The sequence below is a fragment of the Trachinotus anak genome, unplaced genomic scaffold (assembly GCF_046630095.1).
Source record: "Trachinotus anak isolate AG129_WGS33_773 ecotype Australia unplaced genomic scaffold, CSIRO_AGI_Tana_v1 ptg000004l, whole genome shotgun sequence".
NCBI classification, from domain to species: domain Eukaryota; kingdom Metazoa; phylum Chordata; class Actinopteri; order Carangiformes; family Carangidae; genus Trachinotus; species Trachinotus anak.
In genome coordinates this window covers 25,197,065-25,220,525 of record NW_027273855.1, presented here as the reverse complement: position 1 = coordinate 25,220,525, position 23,461 = coordinate 25,197,065, and the positions used below count along the sequence as shown (strand labels likewise).

At 41.6% G+C, this 23,461-nt stretch overlaps 2 protein-coding genes across 8 annotated transcripts in view; one reads left to right on the top strand and one right to left on the bottom strand.

Moving 5' to 3' along the window:
- Window positions 1-13,905, bottom strand: part of agap2 (ArfGAP with GTPase domain, ankyrin repeat and PH domain 2) — a 29,297-nt gene extending 15,392 nt beyond the window's left edge. Inside the window, exon 1 of one of the 5 annotated variants that reach the window (XM_071477438.1) lies at window positions 11,946-13,905. In XM_071477438.1, coding sequence (XP_071333539.1) covers window positions 11,946-12,108 — 163 coding nt within the window. In that variant the 5' untranslated portion in view covers window positions 12,109-13,905. Of the gene's footprint in view, window positions 1-3,876; window positions 6,365-11,945 lie in introns of those variants that run through there. The other 4 variants (XM_071477439.1, XM_071477437.1, XM_071477435.1 and 1 more) reach the window with 4 other exon arrangements.
- tspan31 (tetraspanin 31) lies at window positions 370-22,751 on the top strand. 3 transcript variants are annotated; one of them, XM_071477447.1, is made up of 6 exons: window positions 370-514; window positions 17,532-17,699; window positions 18,775-18,855; window positions 18,980-19,120; window positions 19,391-19,501; window positions 21,170-22,751. In XM_071477447.1, the coding sequence occupies exons 2-6, from the start codon at window positions 17,688-17,690 to the stop codon at window positions 21,389-21,391; spliced, it is 567 nt and encodes a 188-aa protein (XP_071333548.1). In that variant the 5' UTR covers window positions 370-514; window positions 17,532-17,687; the 3' UTR covers window positions 21,392-22,751. The 3 variants fall into 3 exon arrangements, with proteins under 3 accessions (XP_071333548.1, XP_071333546.1, XP_071333547.1); XM_071477445.1 differs by lacking the exon at window positions 370-514 and adding an exon at window positions 14,023-14,240; XM_071477446.1 differs by lacking the exon at window positions 370-514 and adding an exon at window positions 14,024-14,240 and having other exon boundaries at window positions 20,823-22,751.
- Window positions 22,752-23,461: the final 710 nt, after the last annotated feature.

Below are 23,461 nucleotides of genomic sequence, written 5' to 3'. Positions count from 1 at the left end.
TGCCTTTTTACACCTCCTCTATTTTTTAATTCTTGTGTTCTCTTTAGGTTCTTATTTATTTTATTTAATTAGCATTGTTTGCACCAAGGGAGCAGCGCTCAAATTTCGTTGTATTATGTATAATGACAATAAAGGCGATTCTGATTCTGATTCTGATTCTGACAGCTATTTTCTATGTAAACATATAATAGCATCCTGAGCAGAGAAGAAGAAACCACACCCTCAATTAGTTATAATTAAGGTATAAAGCTTCTCTCTTTGTTTAAGTATGGTGTGCATGTTAAGCGCATGTTAAGTTAATATTAGTGCTTGTGAGTCCCTCCATGTTAAACTGTTGCCATGGTGACTGCCGGCTCAAATCCCGGTCAGAAGCGTTTTTACCGGCTCCGTCACTGTCATTCGCGGCCTGCTCCAAGGCTGCAGTCCCCAGTCCGACCGCTGCGCTAACACTGGTCCGGCTTTACCAAGAAGAGCTCCAGCTTGACTCAGGACTGACTTATCTCCTCTTCAGTGTGTAAGTAACTTGATTGTAAATGTTACGTGTTTGTTCTCGTTTGTGACGACTGCAGTAAATGTGACAAGTTAAGCTAACCGCTGTGTTCGGCTAATGTTGCTATCGCTAGCTGGCTAACTGCCTAGCTGGCTAATTGTCAGTGCTGTGGAGCACATCACGGTAATGCTAGCGCTGGCTAACGGTATAGCTGGATCGTTTTTGGCTGGCTCTTGTAAAGATGGGAACTTAATTTATTTGTGCTTCCTGTTGTGTGTTTAGTGGCCACTTTTAGCGGGCGTCTTCACACCTTGCTGGGTGAATGAAGGAGGGGTTGTGGCCGAAAGGTGGCCAGAGATGCAGGTGGTGTAGTGCGGCATCTAGCGGCAGTGACCCCCGGTAACAGAACATTTGATTAACTTATTTCTATAATGGTCAGAACCAGGCTTGACCACAAATTAAATAATAGTGGATATCACTCATTATACTAATTGCACATATTACCTGGAATACTAAATACGTTCACCCACCTCGCCTCTTTCCATTTCATTAAATAAAGAACATGTTTACACCAGTTTTTAGATCTTACATCATCTGGTATTTGTTCTAGAGTCTGCACATACTCAAAACATTTAAATTTAAAAGTACTGGAGTCTTGAATCTAAAATTGAATTTTTTTCCTCCATCATCTAATAGTCTATGTGGAGTCAAAATATTGTGAATAAATTAAAATTTTGTTTGATCAACAGTCAAAACCCCAAAGATATTCAGTTTGCAATGATAACAGAGAAAAAAATCACATTTGAGAAGCTGGAACTAGAAACATTTTTCTGCTTGGTTCAGCTCTGAAATGAACAGAGGTCAACTTTTGATGTATAATTGTGAATATTGTTGTTGGGTGTGTGCTCGAGACACCACGTGAACATTCACACAGTGCAGTAGTCTAGAGGGGCTGGGTTGCGCACAGCTGTGCCAACGTCCCTGCTGGGCAGAAGAGGTAGCATGACCCCAAAATGACTCTCACACCCAGACACCCAGCTGCAGCTTCAGAGGCACGAGAATAGAGAGGAAGAGAGAGCCTGAGGAGGGATTAAAAGAGACAGAAAAAGCATACACTCAGTTGCCAGTTTATTAGGAACACCTCGCAGTCTTATAAAACAGTCCTGCAATAAATCCTCTTTTATGAATGCTCAGTTTTTGTTGAGACTGTTTCAGGGAGGTGAGATAATTGTGTAGGATGACGCTGTTGCATCATACAGAGATGTGTTTTTGTTATATAGTCTACGTTTATTGGTATGAATGGGGTGCAAAATAATAGTGGTGGCACTAGATGAGAAGAAGCAGATCACTAAAGTTATTACAAATAATCCTGAGGAGAGACATGAATTCAATGCGAATTCGTCCAATAGTTGTTGAGATATTCCAGATTGGTCCAAAGCGGTGGACTGACCAACATGCCGACATTGCAATCCCTGGAGGCCTGCTGCTAGCATGGCTAAACATGAATTCAGAGACAATATATCAGAAAATACAAAAGGAGGAAAGGAATAAAACAGAGAAAGACAACGGAGGAGACCAGGGGGGGTTTTGGTAGACTACTCTGACAGATATAGTGCCCGATATCCTCACTGTGTGAATGTGTGATGTGTCCTTCAAAGGCAGATGATGATTAAACTCGTGCCTGGGTCTAAATCTATGGTGCGTCCAGGCCAGCACTGCGCAGATGCAGCCGGCGGTGGGGTGCTCCACATGAGAAAAAAAGGGGCTTAGATTCAAGCTGCTGCTGCAGGCAGCTCCCTGGGAAAAAAGGGCAACTCCTACCACACACACACACACACACAGACTTTGTCTATTTTGTCTGTTTTTCTGAGTCAAAGCTCTCTTTATGGCCAGACAGTGTGATCCTTCTGCTGCTTCGACACACAGATTTCTACAAAAAAACCAATTATCTAAACTCCCTGCTCCAAACCACTCATGTGTTATCCACTACACCCCCCCATATGTAGCCTGGAGCTCACATTCAAAACTGCCAATTTTCTAACTTAATTCTTTTTTTTTGGGGGGGGGGGGGGGGGGGGGTGATTCTGTCAGAACCCTCTCAGCCATGGCCTCACATACTCAAAAACACACATGTGCAAACACACATACACATACACAAACACACACACACCACGCCTCCTCCACCTCCTCCTCCACTCCTCTGTTTCATCAGGCTCTGCCTCTGTAGCAGCGGCAGGAGCAGCAGTCCTGCCGGTTGCCATGGCAACACTTCCTCCTGCCCTGTGTGTGTGTGTGCGTGTGTGTGAGTGCGTGTGTGCAGTCGACAGGGCTAGTCTCACTACTTGAGTGAATCCACAGTGTGCATGTGTAACAGTGTGAATACACAATGAGTGAATGAATACATAAAACACACACACACACACACATACACACGCTCACTCCCACAGGCTGACACTCGCTCTTTCTTTAAGCAAACATGTTTGTGAAAGAGATGCACTGTTGTACGCTGCAGCCGTCGACACACAGTGTGGAGGAAACTCACAACCAACAGTCCTACAGTAAATCTTAAAATGCTTCATGAATTCCTTTGACGCAAATTTAAATTAAATGCTTGACAGAAACAAAATACAAGAGTGTGAGGGCAGGGAAAAGAAGCTCCATGTAGTGGCAGAACATGTAGTGGGTGGAATATCAAAGACAGGATTAGAAATGTTCTTCATCCACACTTCCCTTTTTGACGTGGGTGAACAAATATCGCCTCATGTCTTTCCCCCCTTTCCAGCCATTTCAGCTTTGTGGGAATAAAGCCGAGGCAAAAAAAAATGAACCAGAGCGGGGCAATCCATCTGTGATTGTGCCACCAGCTCCTCTCCCCTTTGGCTTCATTATGAGATTTAAACCCATGCTGGGAACACTGCTTATGTGTGTGTGCATGTGTGTGTGTGTGTGTGGGGTGTGAGTGGGTGCAGAGATTACCCCTCCAGCGGTGTGAAATCGGCCCGTGCTCTGAGGGGAATTAGATTAACACTGTCCAAGACGATCTTATTGTCAGTTTCAGATCAAAGAACTTCATCTGTCATCAATTTGCAGTTGCACATGCCCTTAGAAAAATGTTTCCTGGCACGTGACAACATTATAGCTTGTAAATTATATTCTGTGTGGGGTTCTTTAAAAGGATCAACCCCACCCAACCCCACCCCAGCTCATTATAAATGGATGCCTGTACATAGATGAAGGGGATACTCTCTGATGATTGTTTCTGCAATGAACGGACGACAGGCATGACTCTGGTAATGGTTTGCTGTCATGGATGTTGTCAAGGTGAAGGCTGGATTTAGGGTTCAAGAGGTGACAGTGATGTTGTGTGTGGGTTTGTGACCTCCTACCTTCCTCCTCACTGGAGTCTCTCTGTATATAGACAGGAGGTGCTGTGGAGGATGACCCCGCTGCCCCCGAACTACTCTTTGTGAAAATGCCACTGATGAACTTGAGCATCTTCCTGTCTTTAGCGGAGCCTCGCTGGCCCTGCTGTGTCTGCTGGGCTTCTCTGGCCAGCCCCAGGTCTTCAGAGAGGCTGTTCAGGTCACTGTTATCCAGCGTGCGGCTTTTTCCTTTACGTGCCGGTTTAGGGGCCTGGGTAGCTGGTGCTGGTAGGGAGGTTGAACCTGTCTTTAGTCTCTCCTTCCTGGGGATGTCTCTCATCACTGCAGCCATGCCACCTCCGATCTCTAGGGGTATTCCAGCTTGAGCTTCATCCCGCAGGTCCCTCCATCCTTCGGGCCTGCTCGCCTCAGCCCAGGAGGCCCTGCAGGGGCCCGGAGAGCGTGTCGGCATACGGCAGTCCTTGCGGTCGAGGCTCTGGGCTGAGGTAGGGCTGCGCTCTCTACCGTCCCTGGAGTCTCGGCCACGGGTGGCCACACTGCTGTGAGACTTGAGCAGACTCACAGGCCGTTGTCCCGCTGGACGGATAGGGAGGCTGGTCCTGGTTGGCGTGCGGCTGGGCTCCACACACACCTCCGTAGGTGGTGTTGTGGTGAGAGATGGAGACCTGCATTGCTTTGCCTCTGGTGTGGGAAGTGTCTTCTCGACTCTTGTTAAGTCTGTCTCTGCAGACTTGGTCTTCTGAATTGTTGTTCTCTCAGCAGGTAAGGGGATTGAGAGGTTGCACGGGGGCTTTTCACTTCCTTTACTCGGGACATCAACAGTTGAGGGTTGTTTATCTTTCACAGGGCTCAGGGGTTTTCCCTCCCCATCCTTAAGTTCATCAATTAACTTCCCCTCCGTCACAACAGCACCTTCCTCAGCTCTTTGTGGTTGTCCTAAAACCACTCCAGTGCCATTCTCAGCCTGTGAAGGAGCTCCACCTTCAGCCGCTACTCTCGCCCTGGCCTCCTCCCCTGCTCCACCTCCTGACCCGGCCTCCACCTCCTTCCCCTGGGTGCCGTTCTTGGCCTCCCCTCCATTCTCCTCCACAGCCTCTACCTTGACCAGGGTTAGGGAGATGAGGTAGGTGGTGCGTTGCTGCAGGGCGCCGCCTCCGCTCATGTGGTCAGGCTTCAGTAGACGCACGGCAGATGAATGAAACCAGACAGAGTGACATGAACAACTGACGGTCTGCCAGCGTGTTGGGATGCGAAACAATCTGACGGCGCAACAGAGACAAAAAACTTACATGGAGGGAGATTAAGTTTCTCCTCAGAAGATACAACAGCAGAGGGGCTGTTGGTTTCATCCATCCCCCATATCCCTGCTTCTTTGTTTCGGATTTTAATGTCAGTCACGGATTTCTTCGTTGGCTGTAATTTAAATTTCTCTGGTATTCAGAAAAGAAATCCACTCTTGCTGACAACCTTCAGCACATTGTCAGTGCAGTCCAAATAGCTCTTTTGTTCCCCGAAAACACCCAATTAAAATCTATCCACTGCAAATGTATGCAGCGACTAAGACAAATAAATCTTCATTATGGCGGCTGATGCTTATTTCCTGATGGTAATTATTTACTTGACCTTATTTTTATGTGCAGCACATCAGTCCATCCTCTTCACTCAGAGCAAAATCTTGATTCAGTTCAGAATAACAACTGCCCCGCATCATACGTCATCAAGAATGTGGTGAACAGCAGCTGTAAAGTGAAAAGGGGAAGTCTTTAAAAATGCATTAGTGTCACCCTAAAGCAGCATGGCACAGTACACCCAGAGCTGTGTGCAGTCCAGTCCAGATCATGGGCTCTCGTTGCAAACCACACATGTGTGTTGACAGCAGCATCCATTCAGAGAGCACGGCGGCAGGAAGGCAGGCAGCCTGACGGAGGCGCACAGGAAGGACATTGATGAGGGATGAAGGGGATCAGGAGGAGAAGCCAATGGAAGCCCGGGCGGATATCTGGAGATGCACGACCGAGTCAGGGCGCGTCCGGCCATCACGCCCCTCTCGCTGTCTCCCGGGCTGCCTGTGTCCTCTGAGCGCATCAGGCGTAGAGCATGACAACACAGAGGAGGCACTGAGGCGAGTCACTGCTCAAACAGCTCCCCAACTGCCTCTGAAGCTTTCCGATAGAGACACCGTCGCACAGGTTCAGCGAGTCCAGAGCACATCACACACACACATACACACTCCCACACACATACATGCACAGCTCTTCCCTCTCACACTCTGCGCCGCTCTCTCCTGCTTTCACAATCACACTGATAGGAATCTCCAACGTCCCTCCCTCTACATGCCCCTCCTTGTTCCAATAAGCAATCCATACAATGCAGAAGGGTCCTGCTTCTTTTCTCCCCTCCTTTATTTTCTCTCTCTCTGTTTCTCCTCCTGCTCCTCTCAGACTGTGCAGGGTCCCTGCTCTTTATTGCTCATCCCTCCCATCCCCATCCCCTCCCTCCATCTTTCTCCCTGCGTGCCGGAGAGAGGAGGGGGGAGGCAGCGAGTAACGGCTGGTGGTAAAGCAGCAGTGCACACACACAAGCTGGACCTGCTAAATGAAGGGAGACCATAGGAGAAGAGATCAGTGGCAGGGAAAGGAAAGATGAAGGGGAGAGGCAAACAAGCAGGCAGGGTTAGTGGAGAATGACAAACAGTAAAAAAAAAAAAAAAAAAAAGGAAAACGGAAAACAGATGCATGTTTGTGGAGGGAAAATCATACGGGCAGGGTGTGTTTTCTGAGTGTCTGTTCTCTTTCTCATTTATACAGCTGCTAGTTTCGTCAAGATCATCCATCACTCTTCATCTGTCTATTTGTGTTTTTATGTGTGTGTGTGTGTGTGTGTGTGTGTGTGTGTGTGTGTGTGTGTGTGTGTGTGTGTGTGTGTGTGTGGCTCTGTGTGGCTCCTCCTCAGTAGGAGGCATGGCTTGTTTGTTGCTAAGGTGTTACAATCTTCCTGGCTCTGGTGGCACAATCATCTCCTCCATGTCCTTCCTCCTCCTCCTCCTCCTCCTGCTTCGGTACATTCTGCATCGCAATAGCTCCCAGGATCTCTGTATGAAAATGGTTTGTGTGTGTGTGTGTGTGTGTGTGTGTGTGTGTGTGTCGTACATGTGAGTGAAAGAGGTTTCCTGTGAGTGTATTGATCTGTAGTCTATTGCCTACTACGGCATGTGTTCATTAGCAGAAGTGGATAAGCTCTGGGCTCACAGTATGAACCAAGCAATAGCGAGAGAATGAGAGAATATTTGACATTAATAGTTGGACCACAGTAGACAAAAATAAAAAATAAAACACATAGTCTATATCACTAGTTTTTTATAAATACAGCAAACCAATAAAAAAAATCCTTGTCATGAAGTATGTGAAAAAATGTTGGAAAATGTCTCTCTGTTCTTTTAGGCTACAGATATACCTGATTCAAATAATGTAACAACCTGTTACTTTCATTATCAATGAATCTGCTGATTTTTTTGTCTTGATTAATCAATCAATTGTTTGGTCAACAAAATATCAGAAAAAAGTGAAACATGTCCATCACAGTTTTCTAGAGCCCAACTCAATATCATCAAATCTCATATTTCAACAGCTCAAACCCCCAAATATTCAGTTTACCATAAGGTAAGACAAAAACAGCAAATTCTCACATTTGAGAAGCTGGGATAATTACTTTTTTTGATTTTTTTGCGTGAAAATTTACCTAAAGGTACAATAAGTAACATTCAGAAAACATGGCCAAAACAGTGATGTGACAGACACAAGACTGAACGTGTTTGACCAGCATCTTGTTGCTAGATAAGGTCACTAAAGTTACACTGTTATTGTTGTCTGACTAGAAACTATAATTGGGATTATAGATGTTTTTGTTTTTTTCTTTATACTCCATAATAAGTAGCAACTAGTCCATTCTTGTTACATGATACACTGACTGCACATGATACATCGGCAGCTAGCTAGCTTTATCAATCGTTTGCCTCGCTTTCACCGCAAGCTCAGCAACGGCAGCATACAGTAGTTAAATTAACGCTAACGATAATGCTAATGGTTAGTGAACGAGACTAAATATTATATATATAAGATGTGTTACCTCACTTTATTATTGAAGCGTTGTGATGGAAACTATTACATTATTATATTGTATATTGTACATTATATTGTACCATTAATGTACTGAATGGGTCTGGCAGTGGGCTGAGACAGCGATAATCCTAAACTAACACCAGCTATAAACAGATGATAGGAGTGAGATGGGTAATATTAGTGTGGAGATAATGCACATGAAATTTACAAAGTAACAGCCTCTAGAGAACTAAAGAATGTTTTATGCTTGGTTGCTGATGTTAGCAGGCTCAGTTTTTAAGCTAATGTTAGATAGTGTTGCACACTGTTGGCACTGAAGGGGAGCGAAAGAGAAGCACTGGGGGAAGGCAGTCTGGAGCGTGAACATCATGTCCTCTTGATTTCACGGGAAAATTCAGTCTGAGTCCTTAACATATATCATCACAATATAACATATATCAGTCCTCAGGCTGTTATAGGAAACCAAGAAAGTCATGTAAGGCCTCATTTTTTTTAAGCAATTTTATCACAAATTGGCAAAAAACATTGATTAATGCATGTTAAATGCTTCACATTCTTATATATACCTTTAAATGATTATCACAATAGTTACCAATTAATTAATTAATTAACTTACTTATTCTTAACAAGCAAAAATTTTGATAAAATAAAAGTACAAGAGGAACTGCAGCAATAATGTTGCAGTAAACATGATACACATCCATCTCTTGAATTATTACCAGGTGTAATTTCATGTTAATTACTCTCTGATTAAAAATTATTCCGTGATGTGAAATCAGAGGCTGCTTCTCCCCACAGTGCACCACTCTCAGCCTCCTACCATCATCCCATAATACATGATCTGACTGTCCACCTGCTCAGCCCGCCTCCCCCTCCCTTCGACAGTCAGTGAGAGGGCAATAACTACTCACGCTGAATACAAAAGACCTCTGACAACCGCCTTTGGCTGAAGGGGAAAACGCACGACCTGAGAGGAATGAGGACCGCAGTCACAGAGGAAGAGTCATAAATACAGCCTCCGACAGGAAGAGCTGCTTTTTGAAAAAAAACAAAAAAAAAAAATCCAAACATACTCTCAGGGTGGTGTCGTTATGCATGTGTAAAATCCTTTTTTTAACAAGTGCAGAGACGACATGACGTGACTGTGTGAGTTCAAGTGCATGTAAGGTTGCTGCAGTTGGCTGCACTGCACGGTGAATCTAATTATTGTGAAATGGACACCCACATATATAATGCAGAAAATCAGGTTGTCTTCAGGCAGACTCCCTCTCTCACATGCATACAGGCAAAGCTGCCCCCAACACACACACACACACACACGCATTGACACCCATGGGCGGGTGCTGTCAGATGGACAGTGGCCAAGGGCTGTGGTCATGCTGGGTGAGTTTTCATTTCTCCTTCACTGTGAGCTGCCCTCTCTAGCTTTCCCCTCTCAATCTCTCACTCTGCTGCCATGCTGCAGTGCACACTATACCAGTCAGTCACATTTAAATGTCTTCATTTAGCTCAGTAGCACCTCATCCCTCTCTTCCTCTCCTTTTTTTTGTTTTTTCCTCTCACAGCCTTTCCTTGGCGCACAGTCAGTTGACCACATCCCACTCACTTATTAAGTCCAAAAGAGCAGTGGCTCTCTTTATAGCATCAGTGAACTCTACACTCCACAGAGGGTGCACTTTCTTTGATCCTCACTACAGCGCCGACACTCCAGCAGCCTAATTATATGAAAAAAAATTTAACTGAATGTTTTTGCACGTAGTGGGATTGCCTCTCACAGCGTGTCAAGATCTGCCAGATCCTAAAAAGACCTCAAAGCTCAACCAAAACCCATCAGGGAGCTGACTGACCTTCAGTTCACAAACATTGGAGCAAGTGTAACAGGCTAATTAATAATGTGATTAAATCAAAAGCTAAGAAGGAATTTTTTTCAGATTTCTATTGCACCCAGTTTGACCTCACCAGTGGTGGAAAGTAACTAAGAACATTTTCTCAGGTGCTGTAGTTAGGTGAGGTACATCTACTTCACTGGCTTATATTCAATTTAGGCTACTCTATATTTCTACTCCACTACATTTCATATAAAAATATTGTACTTTTTATTTCACTTCATAAAAAAACATACGATCAGCTTAGAAGATGTGATGAATTTTTTCCATTGATTCCATATTAAAAATGAAAAGTCCTGCATTCCCACACAGACCTAGTCAAGTTTGAGTTGTGCTGGGATTTACACAGTAGTGGATGTGATGATGAGTGTTGAAATCTTACCACACTATAAAAAATACTCCACTACAAGCACAGGTCCTGCAGTCATAATTTCACAAAAGTAGAAGTGCAAAAGTATTTTAGCAGCAAAATGTACTTAAAGTATAAAAGGTAAAATCCCCATCAGAGTGTTTTGTTTTCTTATTATAGGATTATTATCACTGATTATTGTGTAAAGTGAAGATAATTTTAACTATATATTAGTGATCCAATGGACACATATCTGCCAGAAGTGACTCACCCATCTCTAAAATATCAGTTTTTGCATCTAGTTTCTGCTACAAGTTACATTTGTTAAGACACAGCCAGCTTCCAATGCAATTTTTTTATCATTTTTGATATTGTATTATTCATCGCAATAGGTATGGATCTGTGCATCCCTACATTTTATAATGTTGGAAGGTTTAATCTGTAACAGTATAGCACATTTTATAAGATACATAACATCTTAACCTGCAAACTAACCAGTAAAAACAGCTGTCGAATAGATGTGTTGGAGTAGAAAGCACAATATGTCCATCTGAGATATAGTGAGGTAGAAATAGACAGAAGCATTGACTCATGTAAAGTACAAATAAATTGTACTTAAGTAAAGTACTTGAATAAATGTGCTTGGTTACATTCTACCACTGGATCTACATGAGCTCATAATGTGTTAAGAAGAACAAAAATTTAAAAGGTACCTTGCTGCAACTTTTATGCACAATAGCAGTGGAAGAAGTACTTGGATCCTTTATTTAAGTAAAAGTAATAATGAAATACAACAATGTAAAAATACTACATAACAAGTAGTACTTTGATAGGGTCCAGTTTACATAATGATTACTTGGACTTTTGATACTTTATGTACATTTTGCTGGTACAGGTGTACTTCTACTTTTTACAAATAGCATTTTCAATGCACTTTGAATGAACTTCTACAGTATCTCCAGAGAAATTCTACAGTAATTCTATGAGGTATTGTGAATTTCTTCCTCTCACCTGTGCTGCTTTGACGTGTAAAGTTTCAGATGAAATGAAAAGTTTAAGAGGAACACGTTGTGTCACGTTCACAAGAAACTGTGGGAAGTACAGATATGAGGAAATGATGTAAAACTGATCAGCTTCACATGTAAAGGCCCTGTTTGTCTGAAAGGAAGTGGCTTTGAGGGCAGTTGCAGATTGGCAGACAGGAAGTAGGCCGCACAGCAGGTTTCATCCTGCTGCCATGGCGATGGCTGCTGAGGGATGTTGCCATTGGTCGCCCGTGTCCAGAAGCTGGCTGATAAATAAATGCCACTACATAGCAGCCACCAGGAGGTCAATTTTTGCCCTCAGAGTGAAATGAGAATGGAAATGAACATCGACTGAGCACCTCTTCCATGAAAAGACGCACTGACTGACACAGGAAGCACAGAGGAAGATATCAATCACCTACACTATCATGTTCCCCCACACCCACACCAGATGTTGACGAAAAGAGTAACTAAACTGCTGTGAAACTAAATCTGCAGTGACAGTTTGCTGCAGATTTTCCCTGTTTACCATATCAAAAAACATATTACATAAACATGAGTAAGCATCCTGAAAGTCACCAAATTTTTATATGTACTTCAGTATACCGATAATATGCTGCTTCCCTCCCTGAGTTCATTGAACAAGAATCAATCAATTACAAAGAGCCACTAAGCTTAAGAAATATGAGCTTACCTTGAATACTGTGGAGGTAAACTTTCAGGCCTGAGCGCAGCTGTTGATCCGCGACCCTTTCAAACTGCTTGGAAAGTCTGTTGATTGCACTCTGGAGAGATTCATACCTCTTAATCTCTGCTTTTATTGCAATGGAGTTCACCGATTTACTGTTGCTGTTCATCCTGACACATGGATTGGTTGTAAACTGAAGCAAGGTGCTCGCTTCAGCCCATTTGAACTCCTGGCTGGTTGGTTCCACGAGATGAACGCGAACTTAAGACACAGAAGCAGCAGAGCAGTGGAGAAGGATGTCTGTCTTTCTCTTTCTCTCGCTCTCTCTCTAGACCACAAAGTCAGCTCACAATGATGTGCGTCTCAGTTTCCTCTGCAGGTTTCAAACGAACTGAATTCACTTCCTTATTTCAAACCATATTCTTCACTGTACGGCAGCTCTGACTGCTGTGGTGATTGCACCACTGAAAAGACGTCTGAGGCTGCCTCAAACCTCACATAACTGCTACTGGTAAAGGAAAAATATTACAAATACATCATAATCTATGACATTATTATGACAGTTGTGTTTTAGTGTCATGTGAGAGGACACGGTCTGTTATTTTCCAGTGAAATATGTCATTCTTTTGCTGAGGGTTTGGCCTATATGAGCAAATATTCACTGCCGTTAGACATATTATTCATACAGAGACGATTACATGTATGATTACTTAAGTAGGTGTTTTGTACTGTCCCCTGATTAGTGCCCTGTATCTACAGTTATCAATGCATGTGGTGAAATGTACCAAAAGTAGCTATGAGTATTTCTGTGGAAGCCCAGTGTCGATGTTAAATGATGTTTTCACCTACGTTTAGTAGGTGTCAGGTGTTAGCGGGTATCAGGCTGTGTTGACATAAATCTACTGAGCCATCTTAGAGAAGACACCAGTGTACAGCTCTGACTTAAAGTAAGTGTTGAAGACCTGGTGAAACCTTATAGACCTAGAGCTTCATTTGAATACTGCTCAGCTGCCCAGCCACCATCAGTCTGTTGTTGAAAGTGAGTACATTTACTCAGGTACTGTATTTAAGCGCAATGCAGAACATACAGTACAACACTCTGTCCTTAGTCCTTTAAATCAGATAAGGAAAAACTCCAACCCCCTCTCAGGAAGAGCAACTGTGGAAGGATCCCTCTTCCAGGACTGACAGACATACAATAGATGAGACAATCAGGATGATAAAATTCTAGATTGCAAACATGTATGAGGAAGATGGGATTAGTTGCTTTTCTGCAGATGTAGATTTTACATAAAACAACTTGATAAGATATTTCTCCTCCAATCAAAACAAACCTCTCATGTGGTTTTCAGTTTAATAACTGCTCAAACTAGGAAATAGTTAGCAAAAAAAGCAAAGATTAGAGAAAAGAAAAAAACAAATAAATCAAACAGATTCATGTGATAGAGTCTTGTTGTTGTTTTTTTCTTTCCTTTCCCATTAATCATCTCATGACCCCTCAGATTGTTGTTGTACCTTTACTGCAGTTCCACTGGTCCTATAACTAACCACAGAGTATGATACTTTTCCATGCATGAACCACGTGGTCTCAATATGAATTTGTAGATGTGTTTAAGAGTGCAGGCCAGTCTGCAGGTGGGCACCCAATCAATTACTCATGTTTCATCGGGTTGAGACATCAAGAACCCAGAGCCACCCCCACTGACCTGTACCTACACACTAAACACAGCCCTCTGAAACAAGCTATATAAATGTCACATCCAAGCTAGGATCTGTTCCACTTCTGTAACTCAATACAATCTCTCATTCAGCATTTCTTTCACTGATTTCTCTGAAAGAATTGTTACTGCTGATTAATAAAATGTATAAAATAAATAATCACAGTTTATTATCTTTGGCTAACAGATCAAACAATACATTACATTCTACATTCTTCTTCTTCTTCTTACTATTATTATTATTATTATTATTATTAATAGTTACAGTAGCCGGTTTAGTAATTGTGGCCCTGCTCTATGTTCCAGATTTTATGCTTTAGAGCGATGACGTTTTTTTACGCCGTGACGTAACGTGTGGCGCTGACGTCATCAAACACGCCCTCTCCACTGACCAAAAACACCTGAGTCCAGACGTCAGCGCCGCTCAGAGCCAGACAACGCTCATCTTTTTCGTTTTATTTTTAAATTGAGAAAAGTCTTATTCACCAGCCTGACTCTGCCGGTAGAAGATTTTTCGAATATGGTCTGTGGCGGTTTCACCTGTTCTAAAAACGCGCTTTGTTCCCTGAATGTGGTTTACATGGTGAGTGAACAAAATGGATCATCATGCTAAGTTTCAGCTAGCCTCTTTAGCTCAGGCTAAGTAGCGCAGTGTTAGCAGAGATGTTTCTGATGATTTCGCCTTTTGCTTCACATGCCTCTGTTTTCACTCCGCGGGTGATTGTTGGTACGTACTCCGTTCTGTTTATCACATATTTAAAAATCTACGTTTTGTAGTGTACGGTAGCTGAGTAGGCAGTAATGTAGAAAGTAGTGCTCTTAGCGCTTTAGCATGTTAGCTGTCGCCATTGTGTTATGTTCCCGTTAGCCGGGAGGCCAGCTGATCTAAAATGTGGAGCTGACATGCTTGAATGGTTCATCCTCCACATCACCTCTCTTATCAGTCACCCTGGTTTGTCACAACAAGATTTAATCAGCTGCCGTCTGCGGGTCACTGTCTGTAGCTTCAGCTCTGCTAACACAAACTCCCTCTGAACTGGTGTTTCAACTGGGATCAGAGAGAAATTAGCCCCCGTACCCTCCTGTGCAACACTTCTATAGCTTCTCATAAACATAGATACAGACTATGAAGAATGAGAGAAAGAGAGGACATCTGACTTGATGGTACATTTTAACGCTGTGTTTAGCAGTTGTTGTAATAGAGGAAAGAAGAAGCAAAAATATGTGTACACACACTTGTAAGATAAGATAAGATCGCCTTTATTAGTCCTACAGTGGGGAAATTCACAGTGTTAGAGCAGCAAAGTGGCAGCGCAGAGAACAGGAAAGCTGCAAGAAACTGCAATAACAAATATTTAGGAAGAGAAATAATAACAATTTAATAATATACAAAATATATAGATACAACAAAATTACATATTTACAACAACAGTAGCAGCGTACACTTATTATATACACATAGTATATTATTATACTTGTTATATACACATAGTACATAGTAGGTGATTTAAGCTAAACCTGGCTGGGAAGTCCTTAGATTCTTAAATTCTGAAGTTATTTTTTTATCCATTCTGTGCTGCTTATTGAGGTTGTGTTTAATGATTCATTACTTTATTAACAATATGGCAGGAAATAATGACAAAATTGTGAAAGAAATGTAAATATATTGACATCTATTTTACAATGTACTTGGTGAGTAATTCTAGGCCGTGTCGTCCCTACTTGTATAGTAATACCACTAGAATGTTAAAAGTGTAATACTTTGGTCTTTATGAAAGGGTCTTTATTAAATTCAATGTGGTATTAAAAATTTCCTTTAAAAGTCTTTACTTTTACAGGGTTTCTGTAGGGTTTGTTAAGTAAAATTTAAGTCAAGATGCTTTCAAAACATACAAATAGCTCTTATTTATTATTTCGTACAAAGTGCAATATATTGATCATATGAATATACAACCTGTTGTTCTTATTGTTGCTGAAAATAGCTCTTTCTGACTCTGGCTGTATGAGGGATTGTTGTGACAGTAGATTGTGTGTTTGATCCTTTTCTTGTGGGGTTGCAGTCAGCACCATCAGCTGATTTCCCATCATACACACTTACACTTTGGCTGGTGTGATTGTGAAACAAGTATTAAATTATGTGGTATTTATAAAGGCCTCAACCTCAGGTCGCAGCCTGAAATTGAACTTGCTGAACCCTGTAGAAACCCTGTAAGGTAGCTCTCTCAACAAAAAGTGACCACTCTCGTGTAAGGTATTTATTGCACAGCTGCTCCATTGCATCATATAGTACAGGTGTTTCTATTGTTGTTGTCACTCACTGTTGCCTAGTGATACTGATGTGTTTACCCTGTTGTTAATAGTTAGTTGTTCCTGCCCATCCTCTGGCATGTGTTCAGTATTGTTGTTTGGTCCTTGCCAGAGAACAACAGTGCGTTAATGGTTAACTCCTCTGTCATATATTCATGTATATACTTTCATCCAGGGTTTGGTCAGTACAACATCTTTATAGTGTAACTGTTATTGCAGTTATTGCTCTATTTACTGATAACTGTGTGTAAAAGTGAATTTCTCTGTTCGTGCTTCATAGCTGGATTCTTTATCATATTTAGAGACCGTAATGTACCAAAAGTTACAGTTAGACAAAACCGAAAGGTCATTTAATACTGCATCTATCTTTTCTATCTTTTCTCTCACCTGCTGTTTTTGTTATGTCAGTCCATCAGTCCAAAACTCAAACGTGTCATTTACTATATGTGTTATTTTCTATATACTATACAATCACATCTAATTGTGGGTAATGGGTAAATCTCTTTACCCATTTTATGCTGTTTATCTGGGTCCAGGTTGTATTAATTAAATTAATTATGTCATTGGGAAATGTCGTTAAATGCTGCTGGAAGTGTTTTTTACTGTTTTATGTGGTATTAAAAATGTCTTAAAAGGTATTAGATTTACCTTGGTGAACCTGCAGAAACCCTGTATCACCTGCTGTCTTCTTTGCAAGTCAGCCACATACACAGTCAGAGAAGACATGGGAGTATAGCTAACGACACACACAGTAAGCCTGAGAGCTCGGTGTCCCAGTCGACTCGGTGCTGAAAGAAACACTTAAGAGCTGGAACGTGAACACATGCCACTGTTCATGTTGTTGACAGCTGAGTCACTGTAACTGTCTCCCGTGTGATGCTGCACTTGGTGTGTAGAATCGGGACAGGCAGGGGTGACATGTAGGACGCCAAGAGGAACAAACAGTTCCTCCCAGAGCTGAAATAATTGATTGATTTGCATTCAGCAAAAATGCCAGCATCACCGGTTCTAACTTGTAAAACGTGAATATCTGAGCTTTTTCTGAGTCTTGTATGACAGTAAACTGAATATCTTTGGCTTTTGGACTGAGTTGAACTCTGCAGGGCGTTCTTCACTATTTCTTTTGGACAAACAGCATTTACACATTTACAAAATGATTTGTAACCGATAATGTTGTAACTCATAATTGTAGTTTGTGTTTGCACGCTGCTAAAAGTCGTAAAAGAAAACATGACTTTGAACTCTGTGTTTTTTCATTTGTTTCAGATACTCAAAAACTGTAGAAACTGTCCAGGGACAACAGTCTAATGACACAGGGCCACTTGAAAAGTTTTTAACACTGAACTCTAACTTTTAAACATCTTGTTTCTTTCTCTGAGACTGTTGCTGTGCCTCAGCTGCATTATTTATATACACTTGAATTCAAATCAGCAAAGAGCTCCCAAAGACCTAAACAGTGTTTGCAGGATGAGTGGTGTTGTTGTTGAGCATGTGATGAGCTGCGTTCCATCAGATGCACACTGCCTCAGCTGACTCTGGTTAACATCCTTCCCTCTGCTCCCCACAGCTGGTCGGGCTGCTGCTGATTGGAGTAGCAGCATGGGGGAAGGGGTTCGGCCTGGTTTCGAGTATCCACATCATCGGAGGGGTCATCGCAGTGGGCTTCTTCCTGCTGCTCATCGCCATAGTAGGACTCATCGGAGCAATACACCACCACCAAGTGATGCTTTTCTTTGTATCCTTTCACCGTGTTGGGATTGAGGAGATTATTGGGGCAGTCGCAGTGGGTCTGGACAATAAAATAATCTGTAATTATCACTGAAGAATTCCCACAGTAAACTCACATTTTCAATGAACGTATCTCTTCTGCATTTGGGTCAGGCCTCATCTGAACAAACACTCTATCAGGCCACAGCTATAGGGTTATGTAGCTGACACATTTGGGGGATGGTCAGAATGAGAGGGCATAAAACTTACCTGTAGAAGTGTGTATTAGGAAAGCCAAACTGATAGAGACAGAGATTATATAGTGAGGTAGTACTGTGTTTACCTAGTATCAAAAGCTTCATCTATAGTTGAAGGGGTGAACATATAGTTGATGGATAACGGCACTGAAAGCAAGAAAAACAACTGATTTGACGTCAAAGCTCAACAGAGTGCTGCACAACAGGGTTTGATGTGAAATTAGACACATTGTGACAATGGCAGCTTGGTAGATAATAATAAGGTTAGAGAGGTTGAATGAATGGACGTCATCACCATAGTTACCCAGCTGGGGGCAGCTGAATCACCCTTTCCTCAGTATAGCACTGACCTCGTGGTTTAAGAGGGGTGGATGTGCCATACGTCCTGTTTGATGAGGTCTTTGACGTGTTCTCTCCCAGGCTGATCTGTGGCTTTTACCTTGTTTATGTGTGAATCTCACACCATGTCGTCGGAGAGAGTGAAGTTATTGATTCAGAATTAAATGATCCACTAAAAACCATTTCATTCATTTAGGATTCAACCCTAAACTGAATGTACAACCCTGAACTTCAAATTAAAAGGGGCCTTATAAGTTTTCTTGTAAATAAACATGTCATGTTCACATCCAGTGTCTAACAAGCATGTTGAAAGCCTTTCCTTCCTGATCAGTGGTATTAAGTCTAACTGTTGATAATTATCCATATCAATCAATTTTGGCCTCATCACCCAGCTCTAAGTTGCAATAAAGTAAGAAATCGTGTCATCAAAGATTTGAAAATGTGAGTGTGTTGCAGTTTTGTCTTTATTGCTGTTGCCCCGTTGTTTCTTTGACCTCTTGCTCCCAGTACATGGTGATTCTGTTCATCGTTTTCCTTTTCCAATTTGGAGTTTCCTGTTCCTGCTTGGCGATGAACCGTGGGCAACAAGTGAGTAAACCCTCCATGTTAACTTAAACATTACTCAAGATGTTTTTGATTCTGTAAATAAATCCTATAAGAGTTTATGCCTTTTTATTATAATTTATTGTGCCTGTCTTATTTGCTTGTTTAGGAGGCTCTTCTGAACTCTGCTTGGAGTATATTGGAGAACAAGACAAAGATAGACCTGGAGAATCAGCTGAACTGCTGTGGGCTGCTCAATGTGACCGACTACCGGTCACATTTTGAGCAGGATGTGCAGAACTGCCCAGCTGTGAGTCAGAATACCACATTTTTCATCATTACCGTCCACCAGGACAGAAAAACACTTCTCATTGCATCATAGATAAATGTTGCAGTTTTGCAAAGTTTTTCCAGTTGCACAGATTTTTTCCCTCAACCAGACTCGTTAAAAGTAGGCCACTTTCTGTAGCTCTCAGAATAGGCTGTGGTAGCTAATACTGGCTTTGCTCACAGACAGTTGACTCATGCTGCTCAGTACCAAAGGTCTTCTCCTGTTTTTTTTTTTTGTCTTTTACTTCAGTTATGCAAAAAGGAGAGTGAGTGTTTCAGCTGTGGGGATAAGATGCTGACTCATGCAACAGAGGCTCTGAAGATCCTCGGGGGTGTCGGACTCTTCTTCAGCTTCACAGAGGTGAGTGTCCTGTCCTCAAACCTCCATCTTCACTCATTTAATCATTTAATAACTTGTCTGAAAAGTCTATGAGTGGACTGATGGCTCTATCATGGCAAAGACAGTCCTCTAGTTGGGGGAAAAAAACATCAACAATATCAAATTTTGTCTCAGTTGTCAAATAAATCATCCAGTAAATGCAAGGTTGGTGTTTTATATGGGTGGAGAAATTTTCCTTATAAAAATGATTCTTATCTTCTATGATTCGGAATTGCAGATTTAGTTGTTTGTAGGTTCTTAATAAGGTTATATTTGAAAATAAAAAAGGCAGAATCCAGCTGTGAGGGTACAGTGCAGCACACACACATACTTAAGACTTATTCTCGACACAAAGGGTTAACGGGAGTCGTGCCATACGTTTCTATAATAATAGATTTTGATTTATGGTTGAGTTGTGGATTTCACCTGTTGATAAATTCTCTGTGTCTCATTAGAATAAGAATAGAAATTCGCTGAATAAGAAATTCTGTGTGTCTCATGTAGAATAAGAACCTGCCACTGTGAAAGCAGGCAGGTTTGCTGTGTAATCACCGTCTTAAATGTTGGTTTCTGAAAAGCAAAGAACTACTGAGAGCCTTTCTTTAACTTCCTTAATGTTGTTTTCATTCTCAACAAACACAAACATGTCGGGGAAAACACAAGCTGCCAGTCACAGTACTTACAGTCTCCACCTGGTATCTCCATCTATGCCGTAGCCCTGACCTGTAGTTACGCCATTGCTCCATAGTCTGTTCATTTCATCTGTGTCCATATGTTGTTGTGTAACAGTGTGTTTCCCTGGTTTCCCATAAAGTCAGTACCAGCGCAGCAGAGCCACTGTTTTTTCTTTTCTCTTCATCCGGAACATGTGGAACAATTTCTCTTTCTACAAAAGACATTGAATCTAGTGACGCTGGTCAGTAAATGACACTGTTGTGTTTCCCATACAGACAGAAGACTGTTACATACTTCTAATTAATGCAGTCAGGTTTTTAAAAGAATAAAACAGCTGTACACTCTCACTCTATTTGTTGATCTTCATCAGCACCAGTTAGCGTAACTTCCGTGGTGTTTCATATTTCAGTTCAGCAGACTAACGCAAGGCAGTGGCCTGAAACTACTGCCCCCTTTTCTGTTTGTTGAATTGAGTATCGAGGTTGATTCTGTATCAGGACACCAACAATCAGCTGAATCAAATCACCCAAAGATTCCCACCCCCACTGATTCTCCCAACAGCTTATCAAAGAGTCCTTGAACATAACACTGAACCTTGTCTAACCTGTGTCGTCCTTCACACTGACAGATCCTGGGAGTGTGGCTCGCCGTGCGCTACAGAAACCAGAAGGATCCACGAGCGAACCCAAGTGCTTTCCTATAGTCTGTCCCACGCACGCGGTTCAGTGCCGTACATGCAGTCTCAGACACACTGGCACACACAGAATAATGCACATCTAGAGGCAGACACTCAGGCATACGATACAGAGCCACAACAACCACAACAACACAGAATGGACGAGCGCACGCAGCACCTGACAACACCGAGACACAAAACACACACACACACACACACACACACACACACACACACACACACACACACACCTGAGAAACTACAACCTGTCACCTGTTCAGATTTTTTTTTTTGCCCAGAGCCCAAGCTGGAAGACCTGGATACTTATGTATGAAAGGATGACCTGTAATACCAGGAAGTGCGACTTGTTGGTATGGCGACCCAGCCTTGATTTGAGTGCCAGATTTCCTGATTGCGGCCTGCTAGTTTACCAACTATGTAACAAGCGACGAGACATCTCTGCATGCGTCCTATGCCTGCACAGTCCAGCAGCCTCTTCATTCCTCACACCAACCAAATGACTGTGCGGTGTCCAACAGATAACGTATATGCACCTTGAAATTTTCCTCTTGTCTCTAATGTAGGGCCACCACTTAAAGACGCATATATTCCTCTGGTCAGTGCTGTCAGTGACGTGTAAAAACGGTCAACCCAAACGTGTTCGGTGTGATGAGAATGAGGGGGGGAGAGGACACATACTGGACATGTGGTGTAAAGGAGATTTGAAATGTGTCTTTTTTTTCCCCAGATGCCACAAATGCCAGGATCGAACAGGTTTTGGGATGTAAGAATAGATTTTAGGTAATGTAGTTGCTAGTCATTCGGGTTCAAATATTTATGAACTGTAACTGAGCCAACTTAACTTTTAACAGTCGGAGATATTAGGATGCCAACGGACTGCAGCCTTGATGTTTGTACATAATCTTTAAATACTGTAGTTCACAGAAATCACTCCCGGTGGGTTTGCCGTGTGTCCTAAGCCCCTCCAGCCTGGAGGTTTGCCTGCATAGTTGAGGTCTTTGAAGGCCACAATACTTCACCCTTCCTGTATTTAACATGTTCCTTTGTGTCGCACAGTGATGTTACTTAGAATAGATTCTGGTAGTTTAAAAAAAAAAGAGTGGATTCAGGTACGTATCTTTACCTCCTGTGTAACTGGAAGAAATCACAAAAATGTAAAAAATAAATAAATAAAAATAAATATTAATACATGCTGTTTGATTTAACATAATTGGGTGAATCTGGCCAAAACTGCTTATTGCAAACCCAATTTTGTTTTTATAGTGTTAATTGTGAAAATGTGCTCTTGGTTGGAATTATTTCTCTTCTTTTTTTTTTTTTAATATTTTCAAATAGTTAATCTTTTGTGGAGTTATTTTATCGGCATAATTGTCCTCTGTTGCCATCAGCCCTTTTCCGTTTATCAGTGTTAAATGCTTTGTAAAGACTTGTTAAATATTTTCAGGATCTATTTAAGTTAAGGTTGATAATGCACATTAGGTTGAAGTTATATTATAGTTTTGATGTTATCATTTTTAATGCCTGGCTCGATGTTTGACTTATCCTGTTGATAAATCACTGCTCATTAATTCTCTCTATAAGATGTTTGTTTCTCTTTTGAATTTCTTTTAACTTAAAGGACTAACGACAACTGTAATTACATGTCTTACTTGAATCTGTCAACTTCGCTGATATGGATTTCCTGCTGCTGGTTTTGGAGTTATCGCTGGTGTAAACAAGCATTTTGACAGATCTTAAGCATTAAGCGTTATGACATATATTACACCTCACTTTGAATTTGTGTGCACTAGTTATTCAAATGTATCTTGAATTTTTGAGACTTAATTTTCCAAATAATAAAACCTCAAATTGGGAACTGTTTCCCCTGAGTTGTTGTTTTAAGTAACATTACATTAAGTAGTGTCTTCCATAAATGATGTAAGGATATCATTAATGTTTAACTTCATTATGAAATTAATTTATTTTCAGGTCAGGTTGAAGCATGGATTAAAACATTTTGAAATTATGTTGCCAAGTCTTGAAAAGTTTTGGATTAATTTCCTCAAAAAAGCCCTTAGGAGGGTATTAAAAAGTCCTAAATTAATTCACAAAGGTCTTGAATATTTTTTGCAGACATTAAAATTTAACTTTCTGGGAGATTCGCAGTATCTTTGTTCCATTTCTTCAATTTTCTGCTGCTTATGCAGGTTCAGGTCAAAGACCTGTTCAAAGATTAAATGATTATATAATGAGAAATATACCAGGAAGTAATGACAAAAATATAAAATACATCTAAATTGATATTAATTCACATTGCACTTAAATAAGTCCTGGACTCATCATCCTTACAGGTTTTTAGTGATATCCTTCATACTTTGTTCTGACTGTTGAACAGGTGTAAAAATTGCCTCCTATGAGCTATTAAAAATGTCTTTGCAGAAGTCCTGCACGCCCTCCACCACATGATGGCAGTGCAGCGTCTGCAGCTGCCAACCATTCACTGTTTCCCACCATTCACTGTTATATCAGCCCTGCTCTGACATGAGTAAATACCTCAAGATGAGCTGGGAATTCATACACAGAGTTGCTTT

Coding starts and splice junctions, on each gene's coding strand:
- tspan31 (XM_071477445.1), top strand. CDS start 14,178: ATGGTCTGTGGCGGTTTCACCTGTTCTAAAAACGCGCTTTGTTCCCTG. Junction 18,856..18,979: donor CGATGAACCGTGGGCAACAA/GTGAGTAAACCC, acceptor TTGCTTGTTTAG/GAGGCTCTTCTGAACTCTGC. Junction 19,121..19,390: donor ATGTGCAGAACTGCCCAGCT/GTGAGTCAGAAT, acceptor CTTTTACTTCAG/TTATGCAAAAAGGAGAGTGA.